Source organism: Jaculus jaculus, chromosome 4, assembly GCF_020740685.1.
Source record: "Jaculus jaculus isolate mJacJac1 chromosome 4, mJacJac1.mat.Y.cur, whole genome shotgun sequence".
Taxonomy (NCBI): Eukaryota; Metazoa; Chordata; class Mammalia; order Rodentia; family Dipodidae; genus Jaculus; species Jaculus jaculus.
The window spans coordinates 162,707,778-162,726,446 of record NC_059105.1 but is presented as its reverse complement, the minus strand read 5'-3'; the positions used below and the strand labels follow the sequence as shown (position 1 = coordinate 162,726,446).

At 48.2% G+C, this 18,669-nt stretch overlaps 1 protein-coding gene across 2 annotated transcripts in view; it reads right to left on the bottom strand.

Annotated features, from left to right (window-relative positions):
* The window catches only part of B4galt4 (beta-1,4-galactosyltransferase 4), a 44,934-nt gene that overhangs the window by 9,863 nt on the left and 16,402 nt on the right, over positions 1-18,669 (bottom strand). For both annotated transcript variants that reach the window (XM_045147402.1, XM_045147401.1), the window contains 4 exons: positions 17,319-17,714; positions 11,649-11,881; positions 7,658-7,845; positions 375-497 (listed from right to left, as the gene is read on the bottom strand). In XM_045147402.1, coding sequence (XP_045003337.1) covers positions 375-497; positions 7,658-7,845; positions 11,649-11,881; positions 17,319-17,571 — 797 coding nt within the window. In that variant the 5' untranslated portion in view covers positions 17,572-17,714. The remainder of the gene's footprint in view (positions 1-374; positions 498-7,657; positions 7,846-11,648; positions 11,882-17,318; positions 17,715-18,669) is intronic.

Sequence of the window (18,669 nt, the reverse complement as noted above, 5' to 3'; positions counted from 1 at the left end):
GGGGCGCACGCGTCTGGAGTTCGTTTGCAGTGGCTGGAGGCCCTGGCGCACCCATTCTCTCTCCCTCTCTCTCTCTCTCTCTCTCTGTGTCACTCTCAAATAAATAAATAAAAATTTTAAAAAAAAATTAAAGAGAGAAAGAGAATTGCTACTGCTGTGTCCTCCACAGCCTCTACCAATCCTTCTTCCAAACGTAGCAACAGACCAGCCTGGGCCATCCTGCCATCCCTCCATGCTCTGCCACCCTTTGAGCCCAAATCTGCAGCCCTGGGACCCGCTGGCCCAGGACCTGCAAGAGCTACACACAGAAACATAGGTCTCAGAGCCGCCGCTGAGCGCAGGGCCCCATGAAGGGGGTCCCCTCTGTTGTTCACCTGAGTCTGAGGTCATCGTCTTCGCCTCCCCATCCCCAGTAGTTGTTAGAGAATCCATTCACCTTGAAAAATTGCTCTCTGCTGAGGGCAGTGACACCCCCAAAATATCCACTGTAACGTAACCTGGAGCAAGAGAGAAGAGAAAGAGAAGAGGTGACCAAGTTAGTACAGAGTCCCTTTGTCACACCCCCCACCCCTCTCGCCCCCAGACAGGGGCCCAGAAGTCTTTGGTTGGCAGGGCAGGCATTCCAGAACACTGAGCAGAGGGTGCCCTTCTTCCCACCGCCCCTGCCTGACATCCCGTCGTTCTCTGTCTAGACATCACTAAGCAAAGTACCTCCCACCTGTTATGAAGCGCGGATGAGTGAGTTTAACTCTTTACCACCCCTGAGGCTCTGGCCTGGGCAAACAGATAGAAAACAGTGTCTTTCGTGAAAACTGAGTACAGAGAAGTCACTTGGTTTTGAGATGAAGATGGTAAGTTATTCTTGGATAAGCTGAAGTTGAGGTACCCGTGGGATTTTGGTAGTAGTCCAAAAAAAACAAAAGAAAACAGAACACAGGATCCAGCTGGGCTCACAAGACAGTTGTGGCTACAGATAAGCGGCTGGCGGGGAGTGCTCGAAGACACCAGGGTAGGAGAAGTCACTGGGAGACAATGGAGTGGGTGAGAAGAGCACCAAGGGTGGAACCACAGCTAACACTGACAAGAAAGAAGAGAACGAAGGGCTAGAGACCTGGCTTAGCTGTTAAGGCGCTTGCCTGCAAAGCCAAAGGGCCCAGGTTCAGTTCCCCAAGACCCACGTAAGCCAGATGCACAAGGTGGTGCATGCCTCTGAAGTTCGTTTGCAGAGGCTCCATTCTCTCTCTCTCTTTCTCTCTCTCAAATAAATAAATAAATATTTTTTAAAAAAAAAAAGAAGAGAGGGCTGGAGAGATGGCTTAGCGGTTAAGCACTTGCCTGTGAAGCCTAAGGACCCCAGTTCGAGGCTCAATTTCCCAGGACCCACGTTAGCCAGATGCACAAGGGGGCGCACGCATCTGGAGTTTGTTTGCAGTGGCTGGAGGCCCTGGTGCGCCCATTCTCTCTCTTTCTCTATCTGCCTCTTTCTCTCTGTCTGTTTGCTCTCAAATAAATAAATAAAAATAAACCAAAAAAAGTTAAAAAAAAAAAAAAAAGAAAGAAAGAAAGAAGAATGACATCCCAGGAGGCGAAGTTAGAGAGCATCTCCCAGCCCACCAGCTCTCCCGTGCAGTGCAGTGACAACCCAACCTGAGAGATGAAGAAACCCTCACACAGAGCATTGGAACCATCCAGAAATGCAAGCAAAGGTCGCTTCATAACCTGGATATGACTAAATAAAGATGTGACCAGCCGGGCGTGGTGGCGCACACCTTTAATCCCAGCACTCGGGAGGCAGAGGTAGGAGGATTGCCAGGAGTTCGAGGCCACCCTGAGACTACATAGTGAATTCCAGGCCAGCCTGAGCTACAGTGAGACCCTACCTTGAAAAACCAAAAAAAGAGAGAGAGAGAGAGATGTGACTATACTGAGGTTGGCAACATGGCTTAGTAGTTAAAGCCGCTTGCTTGCAAAGCCTGCAGGTCTGGGTTTGATTTCCCAAGTATCCACATAAAGTCAGGTGCCCAAAGTGGCACATACATCTGGAGTTCATTTGCAGTACCCCCCATGCAAATAAATAAAAATATTTTAAAAAAAGATATGTGACTATATGGAAGCTTTCAAACTTAATTCACTTCAGGTCAGAGTGCCTGGGGCAACTAAATACTTAGTTGTCAGGGCTAGAGAGATGGCTTAGTGGTTGCTTGCCTGCAAAGCCAAAGGACCTAGGTTTAATTCCCCATGACCACATCAGCCAGATGCACAAGGTAGCGCATGTGTCTAGAGTTCATTTGCAGAGGCTGGAGGCCCTGGTGAACCCATTCTCCCAGTCTCTTTCTTTCTCTTTCTCTCTCCCGTTTTCTCTTTCAAATAAACAAATCAAAATTAAAAAAAAAAAAAAATACTTAGTTTCCAGATAAGAAAATCCAAGAGAAAAGATATTTGCCATCTAACAATGGAACCCCACAATCAATCTGTAGGTGAGCTGTTTGCTTGCATGTTCTGAGAACAAACTGGTGTACCTGTTTAGATCATAATAAAACCAAATTTAATTAGGCTAATCAGGCTTTCATGGGACAGATATCTGAAATAATTTTTACATATTTAGGTGTATGTATGTATGTGTGGGCACATGTTTATGTGTGAGTACCCATGCGCACATGTGGAGGAACATGTGTATGTGCAAGTGAGGCCCAAGGTCAATGTCCAGTATCTTCCTATACTGTTTTCCATCTCATTTTCTTGACTCAAGGTCTCTCAGTGAACCCAGAGCTCACTGATTTGGCTGCACAAACTAATCAGCAAGCCTTGGGGAATCACGCCTGCCTCTACCTCCCTAATGCCAGGATCATAAACAATGTGCCCCTATGCCCAGCTTTTTATGTGGGTGCAGGTGATCTGAACTCAGATTCCTCCTACTTGCCTGGCAAACACCTTACCCACTGAACCATCCTCCCAAGCACCGAGAAACCATTTTTTAAATATTTTATTTATTTATTTATTTGACAGAGAAAGAGGGAGAGAGAGAGAGAATGGGTGTGCCAGGGCCTCCAGCCACTGCAAACAAACTCCAGACGCATGAGCCCCCTTGTGCATCTGGCTAACGTGGGTCCTGGGGAATGGAACCTGCATCCTTTGGCTTTGCAGGCAAAGGCCTCAAGGGCTAAGCCATCCCTCCAGCCCCAACGTGAAACTATTTTAAAGGAAGAGAAAAACAAGATTTTGCCTCATAGTATCAGTCTGTGGCCAGCTAGCTCCACTGCTTTGGGCCGGTGCTGAGGCAGAACATCGCGGTGGAACGGGTGTGGGAAAGGAGGATGCTCGCCTCATGACGGCCATGAAGCAGAAAAAGATGAGGAGGGGGCTTGGGACAAGACATAGCTCCCAAAAACTACCCTTACATGACTCACCTCCTCCAAATAACCCCCACCTCTGAAAGTTTCCCCAAAACGCCATCAGATTATGAACCCATAATGGATTGAGCCAATCGCTGGATCAGTGCCTCATGAACTATTTCTGGCCACACCCAGAAGCACCCTTCCTGACTTTCAAGGCATCCCTCCAGGCAATCAAGACGACTACCAAGATCACCCACCTTAGTTATAGACTCCCACTGGAAATGAAACTTTCACAACTTAAGCAAACAAAACCAAAATACCCAGAAGGTGGCTACTGCTGACTGAAATGTCTACTAACAGTGACTTGTGCCCAAAGTAATCCATCCAACTATTTAGCAGGGAAAACACTCTGAACTCCCTGGGGTTGGAGAGGCAGCAGCTCCATCAGGATTCTGTGAGCAGAAAAACATTCCCCGCGTAACCCGCCAGGTCCCAACCAGCAATCCATCTCCACCTCCGTGGGTTCTCTAGCGGACATCTGTCCCTTCCGCTGTCCAGCACTGAGGTGCAGGGGCCTGCCCTCCTCCAGTCCACAATCCCCAAGCCCAGGGCTCCGAGGAAGGAGTCACCAACCGCCACACAGCGGGAAGAGCCGAGCCCGGAGGTATCCAGACAGGCAGGAGAACCGGGGATCTAGTGGCCAGGACACGCTGAGGACAAGTGCAGGCTGACCAAGGAACACCTGACCCCAGGCCACTGGCGCGGGAGAAGCAGGAGACACGCTGGGGAAAGAGGAAGCACCTGGGTCTTGCTATGTGACAACTGTCTCTGTGTTTACTGATTCTCGCCTTTGGTCTCTTATCTGCGAAAGCATGAATTTTAACTGGCCTTGCCAGTGAGTTTATAGTATATTTTTAAAGGGCTGTAGGGGCCCCCAAATGAGGAAGAATGTAGTCATAAAAGCACAGTAGGATCATTGTACAAAGCAGGCACGTACCAAAGGACGTCTCAGCAGTAAAATGTGCCATGACCCCACGACACGTGCGGCAAGTTGCCTTCATTTCCCCCCTATGAATGTGTGGCAGGTGAAAGCATTTCTGGTGCCTGTCACGCTGCTGGGACAGCAAAGCAGCCTGTGCCTGACTGACACTCACCCCGTGGCATGGTGACATCCCCACGGTGACACACAGTGACCAGTGAAAGGCAGACACTGGCTGCCAGCAACTGAATTTGCTGGCCTCGGCCATTGGTGGACTTTGCCCAAGACAGTTAAAGAAAAGAGATGAGAGAGGCCCTCCTTCTACTGGCCACAGAAGATGAGAGGCTTACAAATTACATACAAAGCCAGAATCGCAGGAAAAAAAAAAAAACAACACTTTAATCAGAACAGAAGATTAAGGTAAGACAGGAACTAGCCGGCTGTAGCATAAGCCTGTGGGAGAGCATCGCAGCCTATGAGAATGCACAGGCCCTCGTACGTGCAGGACCGGATAGAAAACAACAACAACAAAAAAATTAGCACTCTGAACTCTAAGCAAGATTCTTTTCAGTTTCTAAAAGAGGGCCTGAAATTGGCTCAGAGCTTGTACTCCGAGGGATCAAAAAGGAAGCCCAGATGATAGACACTGAGGAGACAACACCTCATCAAGAAAGAGGCTATGGGGCTGGAGAGATGGCTTAGCGGTTAAGGCGCATGCCTGAGAAGCCAAAGGACCCAGGTTCGATTCTCCAGGTCCCACATTAGCCAGATGCACATGGTGGCGTATGTGTCTGAAGTTCAGCTGCAGTGGCTGGAAGCCCTGGTGTGTCCATTCATTCTTTCTTTCTTTCTCTCCCTCTCTCTCTGTCTCTAATAAATAAATAAATAAATCTTTAAAAAAAAAAAAAAAAGAGCCTCCTAAGGGAGTCTCAGTCCCCAGTCTGTGTCCCTGTGTGGCCTCTTTTAAAAAGAAAGAGCTCAAGGCCACCCTGAGACTACAGAGTTAATTCCAGGTCAGCCTGGACCAGAGTGAGACCCTACCTCGAAAAACCAAAAAAACAATAATAATAAATAAATAAAAAGAAAGAGGCTGTGGGGCTAGAGGGATGGCTTAGCGGTTAAGGCATTTACCTGCAAAGCCAAAGGACCCAGGTTCAATTCCCCAGAACCCACATTAGGCAGATGCACAAGGGGGCGCATGCAGCTGGAGTTGGTTTGCAGTAGCTGGAGGCCCTGGTGTACCCATTCTCTCCCCCCACCCTTCCTCCCTCTCTCTCTCTGTCAAATAAATAAATATTTTAAGAAAGAGGCTGTGGAGAGATCAACACTGAAGGAGACATCTCTATCACAGCCTCCAAGGAACATTGTGGAAGGGGTAGAAAGAATGTAAGCCACAGGGCAGGAAAGTGTGCTGGGGGCCACTGTTCTCCCAACATGAGCAGACTGGTGCGTTCGTGCCTCCACAAGACTTGCGCTGTTCTGAGCCCATCAAAAGGAATGAAACAGCCAGGCAAGAATTCTTTTAAGTAGCCTCACAGGAAAGACTTATGTAATACCGAATAACGTGTCAAAAGAGTCAAGTTTCCTTGTCACACTTACACTGGAGGCATCTCTTGCAATCTCAGGGGTTATTGTTTGTTTGGTTTGGATTTTCAGGGTAAGGTTTGACACTAGCCTAGGCTGACCTGGAATTCACCATGGATTCTCAGGGTAGCCTCAAACTCACAGCCATCCTACCACCTCTGCTTCCCAAATGCTGGCATTAAAGGCGTGCGCCACCATACCCGACTCCATCTCAGTTTTATAGCTGACTCTTCTGTGATCCCTCTCCCTCCCTCTAAGTGCTTATAGCTGTGTTTGCACAGGTGCAGTATTGATCCAGCCCCGGAGGCCCTTCCTGTCTCCCCACACCAGCATTCCCCAGGAACTCTGCCCCTTCAAACTGGCCTGCTGGGCCCTGGCCTAGGGAGTATCGTAACTAACTGGGAGTGGCAGGCGTGGGGAAAGATGTCAGGTGAGTGCGTATAGAAAGGTCAACAGTGTCAGTTGCATAGAAATTTCCTTGCACACTATTTCCCCTTAGCTGTATTTGAATAGAAACTGGTAAGAGGAGAAGTGACGTCTTCCAGACATGATAAGGCCACTACATTCGTGACCTGTACAAGGCCTGCACAATGTCGGGCCCACCAACATTTTGTCATGGATGGCTGGAGGGGGTGCAAAAAGAAAAAACTCAAAGTAGAAGAAGAAGGGTAAAGGAAAGAGGGGACAAGAGAAGATAATGAAAGAGGATTATGATTAAAATTGTCAATAAAACAAACTTTAGGGCTAGAGAGATGGCTTAGCAGTTAAGGTGCCTGCCTGCAAAGCCTAAGGACCCCGGTTTGATTCCTCAGAGCTCACATAAGCCAGATGCACAAGGTGACGCATGCATCTGGATGGAGTTCGTTTGCAGTGGATAGACGCTCTGGCATGCCAACTCTTCTCTCCCTCTCTCCCTCTCTCTCTCTCTCTCACTCAAATAAATAAATAAATAAACTTTAAAAAGGAATGAAGTTGAAAAGCATTTATTCCATCTATTCCTTTCCTGGGGGCAGGGACGGAGAGGAACAAAGAGATGGTGGCTCTTCTCACTTGAGAATAGAATCTGTCTTGGGTGTCCCCGCTCCTGAGCACACTGGTCAGCGGACAGGACTGTCCCCACCTTTCCCCAAAGCTCTTAGAAAGAGGCTTCCAATTACAAGGAGATGTCATTTCTAAAAGCTGACTGGCGGGGGGGGGGGTGGGGGGGGGATGCGCACCATCATGTTGACGCACAGAGAGGGGAGGTCAGGGTTAAAAGAAGTTACTAGAAGTCCACTGTCCTGCAAAAGTCCCACCACACAGGTCTGCAGAGCTTGGAGGATACTCTCCCTCCTTTTCTCTCCGGCTGTCTTTATGTTTACTGTCAAGGTTTCTGGAAGGTTGTTCCCCCCACACCCCCCACCTTCTTACATTTTCTAATTCCTGTCTCACACTGTGAACAAGAACAGACCGTGGGCTGCCTGTGAAGCCTAAGGACCCCGGTTCGAGGCTCGGTTCCCCAGGTCCCACGTTAGCCAGATGCACAAGGGGGCGCACGCGTCTGGAGTTCGTTTGCAGAGGCTGGAAGCCCTGGCGCGCCCATTCTCTCTCTCTCCCTCTCTCTGTCTTTCTCTCTGTGTCTGTCGCTCTCAAATAAATAAATAAATAAATAAATAAATAAATAAATAAATAAATAAAAGAACAGACCGTTTTCCCATTGTCTTGCCCTCCCAAGGAATTAGAGGCTGGAGGGCAGCAGCCCGTGGGCAGAGCCGCTTACCTGTAGCCAGTGCTGTTTCTGCCGACCACCAGGTGCTTGGGCTGCCCCTCGCACGTGTAGAGGTTGAAGTCGTTCTCCGGCACCAGGTCCACGTCGTGGAATACAAAACAGTCCCACGCTTGCTCCTTGAGAGCTTCCAGATAGCCCACATTCAGGAGTTTGGCTCGATTAAACTTTTTAGTCCCGGCCTGTTGAGAATGGAAATTCGGGTGTGAAAAGCCCGGGAGATGAGGTTTCCTTGCGTTCTCCCCTCGTGGCAGACAGCTTCAGGCTCGCTGGGATGAACGTCCAGACCAGGCACAGTTATGGAGGAAGGGATTTGGTGAGGCTTACAGATCCAGGGGAAGTTCCATAATGGCAGAAGAAGCTGGCCTGCCTTCACAGGTCCAAACACACACACACAGAGAAAAAGAGAGAGAGAGAGAGAGAAGGAGGAGGAGGAAGAAGAGGAGGAGGAGAAGGAGGAGGGGGAGGAGGAGGGAGAGAGGGAGGGGGGGAGAAGAGAGAAGTACAAGCCTAAAAGTCAAAAGCCACACAGCACACTTCAGGAACTCCAGCTAGCCACACTTTGCATATCATTAGACTGAAATCACAACCCTACCATTCCACCTTGAGATTCGCCAATAACACCACCCCCAGCCAGGTGGCTCCAGATGCAAACTACAAACTAATAAAACACTGAATATATTGGGGGGCCATCTATTCAAACCACCACACCCCTTTAACCCCAATGCAGAGCTCATGTCATTCTTGCCGACACACAAGACTATACTTGTGACACTGAGCTGTAGCAGAGGAAATAAGTAAGTAAATAAAAGATTTTAATAAAAAGATATACACACACACACACTAAAAAAACGGGCTGGGCATGGTGGTGCACACCTTTAATCCCAGCACTTGGGAGGCAGAAGTCGGATTGCCAGCCCGAGACTACATGGTGAATTCCACATCAGCCTGAGTTAGAATGAGACCGCACCTTGAAAAACCAAAAACATAAAAGAAAAAACTTGAAAATACCTTTATTAATTCCATGGAAACCTAAAAAGCACCTCTTTTATTTTCGGGTTTTTTTTTTTGTTTTTTTGAGGTAGGGTCTCACTCTAGCCCAGGCTGACCTGGAATTCACTATGGAGTCCCAGGGTGGCCTCGAACTCACAGCAATCCTCCTACCTCTGCCTCCCAGTTCTGGGATTAAAGACGTGCACCACCACGCCCGGCTCCCTAAAAAGCACCTCTTGGGCTGGAGAGATGGCTTAGCAGTTAAGCGCTTGCCTGTGAAGCCTAAGGACCCCGGTTTGAGGCTCGGTTCCCCAGGTCCCACGTTAGCCAGATGCACAAGGGGGCGCACGCGTCTGGAGTTCGTTTGCAGAGGCTGGAAGCCCTGGCGCGCCCATTCTCTCTCTTTCCCTCTATCTGTCTTTCTCTCTGTCTGTCACTCTCAAAAAATAAATAAAAAATGAACAAAAAATATTTTTTTTAAAAAAAGCACCTCTTGAACATATTAGTCACATCAGTTGTTGGTAATGCTTCACTGTTAACTCTGGGCTCATCTCATCTTTCCCTCAGTTAAAAACCAACAGTGAACTTCCAAGAGATTCACCTGAGAGCTGGCCAGAAAGGATCAAGAAATCATGATCTATAAATAGAGAAGGTTACTGCTAATATTTCTAAGCTACTTAGAAATTTCCCAGAAATCACTTAAGAAAAGCCTCATTGTCTACGGCCATACCACCCTGAACACGCCCGATCTCGTCTGATCTCGTAAGCTAAGCAGGGTCGGGCCTGGTTAGTACTTGGATGGGAGAAAACCCTGTCATAATACTGACGGCAGAGACTAATCCTCACAGCGGCCTTACAGACATATGCACACAACACGGCCGGCAATGTGGCCAAAGCTTCACATACAATGTGCCCCCAAAGACCTCATAGTACTGTTTTTTTCATGGCTAACTGGCTAATCAAAATCGACAGGAATAAATTCCAACTGGATAAATGGCTCATCATATAAAAGCATATGTAAGCCAGGCATGGTGGCGCGTGCTTTTAATCCCAGCACCTGAGAGCCAGAGGTAGGAGGACCACCGTGAGTTCAAGGCCACCCTGAGACTCCATAGTGAATTCCAGGTCAGCCTGGGCTACAGTGAAACCTTATCTCAAAAAAAAGGGGGGTTTGGAGAGATGGCAGTTAAGCACTTGCCTGTGAAGCTTAAGGACCCCGGTTCAAGGCTCGATTTCCCAGGACCCATGTTAGCCAGATGCACAAGGGGGTGCACACATCTGGAGTTCGTTTGCAGTGGCTGGAAGCCCTGGCGCGCCCATTCTCTCTCTCTCTCACTCTTAAATAAATAAATAAAAATGAACAACAACAACAAAAAGTTGGGCATAGTGGAACCCCAATATCTCTCTATGTCTCCCTCTCCCTCTACTATCTCTGACCTGAAATTCACTATGTAGCCTCAGGGTGGCCTTGAATTCATGGGGATCCTCCCATCTTTGCCTCCTGAGTGCTGGAATTAAAGGCATGTGCCATCACCCCAGCTTAGTTTCTTTCTTTTTTTTTTTTTTTTTTTTTGAGGAAGGGTGTCACTCTTGGCCAAGATGACCTGGAATTCACTCTAGTACACACTGACCTTGAACTCAGGGTTATCCTCCTATCTCAGCTTCCTGAGTGCTGGAATCAAAGGTGGGCACCACCACACCCTGCAAAGCACAGCGGGGGTCTTTTCCAGAGCCCCAGTCTGCCATGAAGCACATACTGCAGACAGACCCTCTTAGATGTCTAAAAGTCTACCTAGAATATCACCAGCTTAAAAAAAATGAAATAAAATAAAAACACCACAAGCTATATCCAATAGTAAGTGAGCAGGTGACGGTTTTCCTTGCACTCTCACTAGAGTTTGTACAGACTTGAAGATGGCCCGGGATGATTTTGAAAAGTTTAAGCTGATGTCCTGTCTCTCTTCTTGTGTGTGAATGTTTGCGTGGTGTGTATACATGTGTGTACGCATGTTCATGTGTGTTGATGCACAGGTGTCGGGGGTGCATGCTCATGTGTGTCGGGATGAAAAGTCAAAGTAGAGTGTCTTTCTCAATGGCATTCCACCTTAGTTATTGAGACAAAAATCTCTCAGTGAACCCAGAGCTCACCAATTAATTAGCTGACCAGTGTGCCCCCATGGGACCTATCTCCTCCGGGATTATAGGCACATGCTACCATGTCCAGCGTGTACGTGGGTGCTGCGAATCCGAACTCAGGTTCTCATGTTTGCATGGCAAGCATTTTGCCCGCTAAACCTTCCTCTATCCCTCATTTTTCTTCTAATAAACTTTAATAGCAAATATAGGCATCTTTAGTCACCTACTGCCACTGGCCTTGGGGCCGAACTCTTCAAAACCAGGCTATAGTTACATGGTGTTCCTCCTACATGATATCTTCTGGAAACCAAGTGAAAAGCACAGCATGTCTGCTATAATAAATAGTGGTGAAGCCGGGCGTGGTGACACACGCCTTTAATCCCAGCACTCAGGAGGCAGAGGTAGGAGGATCGCCGTGAGTTCAAGGCCACCCTGAGACGACATACTGAATTCCAGGTCAGCCTGAGCCAGAGTGAGACCCTACCTCGAAAAACCAAAAAAATAAAAAATAAATAAATAGTGGTGAAGCTAAGAGCTATTAACAGTCGATGCTGGGTCAAACACCCTGGCTAGATTTCCACTGGGCAGCCTCACTCATCAAGAACCAGAAGTCCAGCCTCACAGACCATCAGGAGAGGCAGGAGACCTCAGGGGCTAGATCGGAGCAGGCGCTGGCTAACACGAAAATGGGCTTCCTCCAGAAGATCATTTTAGGGCCCGAAGATCTCCCAGAACTTGGTTCCATGACGCTGCCACACTTCGGAATAAGAATTTCTTCTCCTCTGATCAAGGGTAAGAGAACTCGTCTTTCGTGACAGTTTTATGGCCCTGTGACGTGGCCAGGCCCCACCCTCACCTGGTGGATGATGTAGATGCCATAGTCCAGCTGCTGCCTCTGCAGGAAGGGGTGCAGATGTTCCAGCAGGTACAACAGGTGCTTCTCTCGGTTCCGGTGGGGGATGAGGATGGCGACTCGCTGCAGCGCCTTACATTCCTCTGGGCGGTACCGGCCTCGGGACACCTTGGGGTTATTTGCTTGCACTTCCTGCAACGTGAGGTCCGGCTTGAAAATTAGCTTGCTCTGGCCTCCTACAATCAACACAGGACACGTGGCATCACAGAAGCTGTGGCATAAAGCCTTGGGAGGTTTGCACAGCCAGCACAGGTCCTCAGCCTGGCACGCACAAGCAATGAAAGAGTATTAGCTCTTATTAGCATTGTTCACTGAAAGTCTCATTTGGTCATGAAATGTAACCACAGAGCCATGTGATGAAGACCGGCTGGAAAAGCAAGTAACTGATTTTATATATATATATAAATGTATGTGCCACCTTGTGTATCTGGCTTATGTGGGACCTGGGGAACCGAGCCTTGAACTGGGGTCCTTATATATATTATATATATATATTATATATATTAGAGACAGAGAAAGCAGGAGAGAGAGAGAGAGAGAGAGAATGGGCACACCAGGCTTCCAGCCACTGCAAATGAACCCCAGACGTATGCGCCACCATGTGCATCTGGCTTTCATGGGACCTGGAGATTCAAACCGGGGTCCTTAGGCTTCACAGGCATGTGCCTTAACCGCTAAGCCATCTCTCCGGCCCTAACCAATATTTAAAAGCATTTCTTTATGCCTGGGCGATCAAAACATTTCTGAGTGCCAAATGTAAACTGTCTGGGCCACCAAGGTCAGGGCTAGAGTGAGTAGCTCTTCCACTCTTTTGCTTCTCAAAGCCCCAGAAAGGCAAACTATAAAAAGACCAGGAACAGTCCATGGAATCAAACTCCCTTTCCTCCTTCTGCCCTAGACTCCCTGAACCCAGCTCCCAGAAGGCAAGACCAGAAAGAAGCAGAGGCCAGCCTCGGTCCCTAGACAGCGGTCACCAGTACCCTCCACCATTGTGCCACCAGGCAGACACTTCCAGTCAAGCACAGTGTATCTGCCCAGTGAGTTTGGAAGCAGCCTGACCCATTAGGAAACCCAAGACCAACCATGGCAAACAGCCCCAGTTAAGACTTCAAATAGGGCTGGAGAGATGGCTTAGCGGTTAAGTGCTTGCCTATGAAGCCTAAGGACCCCGGTTCGAGGCTCGGTTCCCCAGGACCCACGTTAGCCAGATGCCCAAGGGGGTGCACGCGTCTGGAGTTCGTTTGCAGAGGCTGGAAGCCCTGGCGCGCCCATTCTCTCTCTCTCTCTCTCTCTCTGCCTCTTTCTCTCACTCAAATAAATAAATAAATAAAAATAAAAATGATTTTTAAAAAGACTTCAAATAGCAGGCTGATGCAAATGGCTCTGACGTAAGCAGCCACACGCCCATTCTACGTGTAAGTTTTTCTCCCTGTGCCAACCTTAGCCATGGCAACTCCAACCAAGCGTAAGTTTCAGTCTCACAGCAACTGGAGACTCAGCTCCACGGTACCAAGAAGAAAAGGATCACCTCCGTCACCCAAGAGAATAACTGGCCAAAGACAACCTTCCGGGAAGGTCCACATGAGACTGGAAGGAACAGTCAGTCCCTTGTGCCCTATGAGCAATAGGAAACGAAGTTCATGTGGGAGACACCCTAGAGAGCTGATATCAAGCTACTGAGCTGCCAGGGGATGGTGGAGGAGGGGTCGGCTACAGAGATGATTTCCTGTGTGGCCTGTTAATAAATCCCATCAGAAGCCAGAAGGGGTGGAGCACGCCTCTAATCCCAGCACTTGGGAGGCAGAGGTAGGAGGATGGCTGTGAGTTCGAGGCCAGCCTGGGCCTGCATAGTGAATTTCAGGTCAGCCTGGGGCTAGAGCGAGACCCTATCTCAAAAATAAATAAACAAATAAATAAACAAACCCCATCACTAATCTTATGGTGTCTTTTTTTCATATACCAGAAGATCTTCATGTAACAGGTCTGATGTAGTAGTTTCTGTAATGGTTAAAGTTGCTTGCTTGCAAAGCCTGAAGACTGGAGTTCAAGTCTCCAGTACCACATACGGTCAGAATGCACAAGGCGGCGCATGCATCTGGACGTTCATTTGCAGTGGCAGGAGGCCCTAGCGTGCCCATTCTCCCTCTGATTACAGATAACTAAAAATATTTGATTTTATTTATTCTTTTAATAATTTTTTTAAATTTTTGTTTTATTTTTATTTATTTGAGAGAGAAAGAGTAAGAGCGAGAGAGAGAGAATGGACACACCAGGGCCTCTAGCCAGTGCAAATGAACTCCAAATAAATGTATGTGCCACCTTGTGTATCTGGCTTATGTGGGACCTGGGGAACCGAGCCTTGAACTGGGGTCCTTAGGCTTCACAGGCAAGCACTTACCTGCTAAGCCATCTCTCCAACCCAATATTTGTTTTTAAAAAAGAGGAAATATGGGTTAATCTGTGTCTATGCGTACATGTGTGTGCATACTTGGCACGCCAAGGCAAGGCGATGTGATGACATAATTTTTATTTATTTATTTGACAGAAAAAGAGGGAGAGAGAGAGAGAATGGTCACACCAGAGCCTCCAGCCACTGCAAACAAACGCCAAACGCGTGTGCCCCCTTGTGCATCTGTCGAACGTGGGTCCTGGGGAATTGAACCTGGGTCCTTTGGCTCTGCAGGCAAACGCCTTAACCACTAAGCCATCCCTCTAGCTGGCCATCATAACTAATCAGATGACTCTCGACAAGAATCTGACTGTGCTAGATCCCGATGTCACACTTCCAGAGGGCCCCCAGGCCTGTGAGGAGTGATTCACGGTATTTTACCACAGCAGCCAAGCAGACAGAAACAGAGGGTGTGCAGTTTCTGCAGCTGGTCAAGAACAAGTGTGCAAAGGGGCCCCGGCCACCCCACAGGCAGCCCCTTCAGAGACACAGGGAGCCTGCCGGGGAGGGCAGCTGGACTATACAGCTGGGAAGGACCCCCCCATGAGTCCTGCTGGTTCACTGTCTCCTGGGCAAGAAACGCCAACAGATGACCGCCACACTGTGGCCAGCGTCACAGCAGTAGGAGTTCACGTGGAGCCTCAGACTGACTCCGGCTGGGACAGAACCGGATTCCTTTCTGGAAGGAGAGATCAACGTTGGATTTCTGATGACTAAGCAGAAGTCTTTTGGGAAGATAAGCAGCGACAAAAAGTCACTCTGGGGGGAAGGAAACCAAACAAGGCAGGGCTGGAGGGATGGCTTAGTGGTTAAGGCATTTGCCTGCAAAGCCAAAGGACCCAGGTTTGATTGCCCAGGACCCACATAAGCCAGATGCACAAGGGGGCACATGCATCTGGAGTGCATTTGCAGTGGCTGGAGGCCCTGAGTGCCCATTCTCTCTGTCTCTCTTTTCCTCTCTTTCTCTCTCAAATAAATAAATAAATTTAAATTTTAAAAAAAAGAAAGCAAGGAGCTGGGCGTGGTGGCACACACCTTTCATCCCAGCACCTGGGAGGCAGAGGTAAAAGGATCACTGTGAGTTCAAGGCTGCCCCGAGACTGCATAGTGAATTCCAGGTCAACCTGAGCTACAATGAGACCCTACCTCAAAAACCACCCCCCCCCAAAAAAAAAAAAGACAAATCTTAAGATTATCTAGAAAACTACAAGCACTTTGAGACTCTGGAGAATCAGGATGTGTGAGAAATAACAGTGAGTGGGGGGCTTTTCCTCTTGGGTTTATTGTGTTCACTCAAAAACAATGCATTGTTCATAGAAGCTGAGAAGCAAGACAGCAAAAAAGAAATCAAAGTATACAAGCCACTGAAGAAATATCACTAGGGGCTGGAGAAATGGCTTAGTGGTTAAGGCGTTTGCCTGCAAAGACAAAGGACCCAGGTTCAATTCCCCCAGGACCCACGTTAGTCAGATGCACAAGGGGGCGCACGCATCTGGAGTTCATTTGCAGTGGCTGGAGGCCCTGAGTGTCCATTCTCTCTCTCTCTCTCTTCTCTCTTTCTCTCTCTTTTTCTTTCTCTCCCCCCGCCACACTTTTTCACTCTCTCAAAAAAAAAAGAAAAAATATTTTTTTAAAAAGAAATATCAGGCTGGAGAGATGGCTTAGCGGTTAAGCGTTTGCCTGTGAAGCCTAAGGACCCCGGTTCGAGGCTCAGTTCCCCAGGACCCACGTTAGCCAGATGCACAAGAGGGCGCATGCATCTGGAGTTCGTTTGCAGAGGCTGGTGGCCTTGGCGCGCCCATTCTCTCTCCTTCTATCTGTCTTTCTCTCTGTGTCTGTCACTCTCAAATAAATAAATAAATAATAAAATTTTAAATAAAAAAAGGAAATATCACTAAAGACAACACTAAAAGACATATCCCTGGCCCTAAACTCCATGCTTTTAACCAAGGGGATGCCAACAGGGGTGACACAAAGGAGTGCACCTGCATTCTCCACTGTCAGGTCACCAGCCGAACGTGCCCAGGCTTGTCTACTGGTCCTGGGAGGAGGAGGAGGAGGAGAGACGTGTGGGACAAAGCCCTGACCCTACTACTGAGAGACTTTAGCAGCTGCGTAATAAAATGATGTTCGTAGATGACATGTGAACCATAGTGATGAAAGAAAACAAAGTACGACTCAAACATCTCACAGAAACAGAGAGCAACTGAAGCCATAGGCAACGTATGCTTCCAACTTGTAAGATTCAAAAACGGGGAGAAATAAAAACGAAATTAAGGGCTGGAGAGATGGCTCAGCGGTTAAGCGCTCGCCTGTGAAGCCTAAGGACCCCGGTTCGAGGCTCGGTTCCCCAGGTCCCACGTTAGCCAGATGCACAAGGGGGCGCACGCGTCTGGAGTTCGTTTGCAGAGGCTGGAAGCCCTGGCGCGCCCATTCCCTCTCTCTCCCTCTATCTGTCTTTCTCTCTGTGTCTGTTGCTCTCAAATAAATAAATAAAAATTAAAAAAAAAAAAAACAAATTAAGTTCAAGGGCTAGTGAGATTGCTCAGTGTTAAAGGCCCTTGCTTACAAAGCCTGACAGCCAGGTTCAAGTCCCAAGTACCTATGTAAAGCCAGATATACAAAGTGGTGCATGCGTCTGGAGGCCCTGGTGCACCCATCCTGAGTGTGTGTGTGTGTGTGTGTGTGTGTGTGTGTGTGTGTGTGTCATAAATAAATAAAATGTTTTTGATAAACAGGGAAAAGCTGGGCATGGTACCGCACGCCTTTAATCCCAGCACTCAGGAGGCAGAGGTAGGAGGATCACTGTGAGTTCGAGGCCACCCTGAGACTCCATAGTGAATTCCAGGTCAGCCTGAGCTAGAGTTAAACCCTACTTCAGAAAACCAAAAACAAAAACAAAAAAAAAAAAAAAAAAAACAGGGAAGAATCTAATGAATAGTAACTGGAAGTCAGGGAAGTGACTAAAATTAATAGGAGGCTTTACAGGGCTCTAATAAAGATTCCATTTCTTAATTTATATGCTAGCTACACAGGTAGAGTCATTGTGGGAAACCACCAAGCTGTACACTTCAGATATTTATAGCTTCCTACACACGTTACAGTTATGTAAAATTGCTCAGAATGCATACAAAAAAAAAAAAAAGACGATCGCGACCACTTACTGAGGTTTGGGGACAAGGAGGGGCAGTTGTCAAGTTCCACGCTCTTCGCTGTGGCTTCACTGGCCAGGGTTTCTTCTTTCCCCAAAGCGATGACCTTGTTGAAGTTCGCCATGAAATCCTTTGCCTTGGGGATCTCCTGAATAGCACCCACAAAATAGTTGCTGGTGGCCCACCCGACCACCGTCAGGCCCAAGGTGAAGAGCAGCAGTAGGCGGAATTTGTAGGGGAGGTGGAAAGGTAGGTTGCAGCCCATGTCTTCTGTTTGGCCGGCTGTCTGTACCTCTGCTTCTGAGGCTGGCGAGGAAGCTTCCGGATGAACTTTCCAGTCTCACTGAGAACTCGATGACAACTGATGAGGATGCGATACCTGCCTGTGCCCAGCGGGGCCACAGCTCCCTGAAAGGCAACCACAAAGGACGCGCGGTTTGAATGGAAACCCTACCCAATGACTGTCATCAGCGCACACTGGAAATCCATCCGCCCCGAGCTTGCCCAACAGCAGCTGCTGTTTTCCCATTTAGGGTGCATGCACTTACAGGTAGAAAGTTCCAGCCACCAACCCATCACTGAAGCTCTCTGGGTTCACTGCTGTCTGTCACCAGCTCAGGAAAGCCACTTACAGACATGATTACACTGAACACAAAGGCAAAATAGAGGAAGGTGCTCTGAATACTCCTTACTTTCTTGTTTTGTTTTGTTTTTCTAGGTAGGGTCTCACTCTAGCTCAGGCTGACCTGAAATTCACTATGTAGTCTCAGGCTGGCCTCGAACTCACGGCGATCCTCCTACCTCTGCCTCCCGAGTGCTGGGATTAAAGGCGTACGCCACCATGCCTGGCAATACTCCTTACTTTTGAGCTGACCCCTAGACTAAACTACAGCCCCAATAGCTTTCTTCCTCAGATGCCCCTTCCTGGCACAGCTTTAAGAGGGACTGGAGAGAGGGCTTAGCCATTAAGGCGTTTGCCTACAAAGCCAAAGGACCCAGATTCAACTCCCCAGGACCCACGTAAGCCAGATGCACAAGGGGCGCATGCGTCTGGAGTTCCCTTGCAGAGGCTTGGAGGCCCTGAGCCCCCATTCTCTATCTGCCTCTTTTTTTCTCTCTCTCTCTCTCACACACACACACACACAAATAAAAATAAATAAATTAATTAATTAAAGAGGTGAACAAAATGTGAAGCCTTGTAACAGAAATATACTTGTACTCAAAGAGAAAATAAGGGGAGGGGCTGGAGAGATGGCTCAGCAGTTAAAAGGCACTTGCTTATAAAGCCTGACAGCCCAAGCTTGGCTCCCCAGTACCCACATAAAGCCATGTGCACAAAGTGGCTCATGTGTCTGCAGTTCGC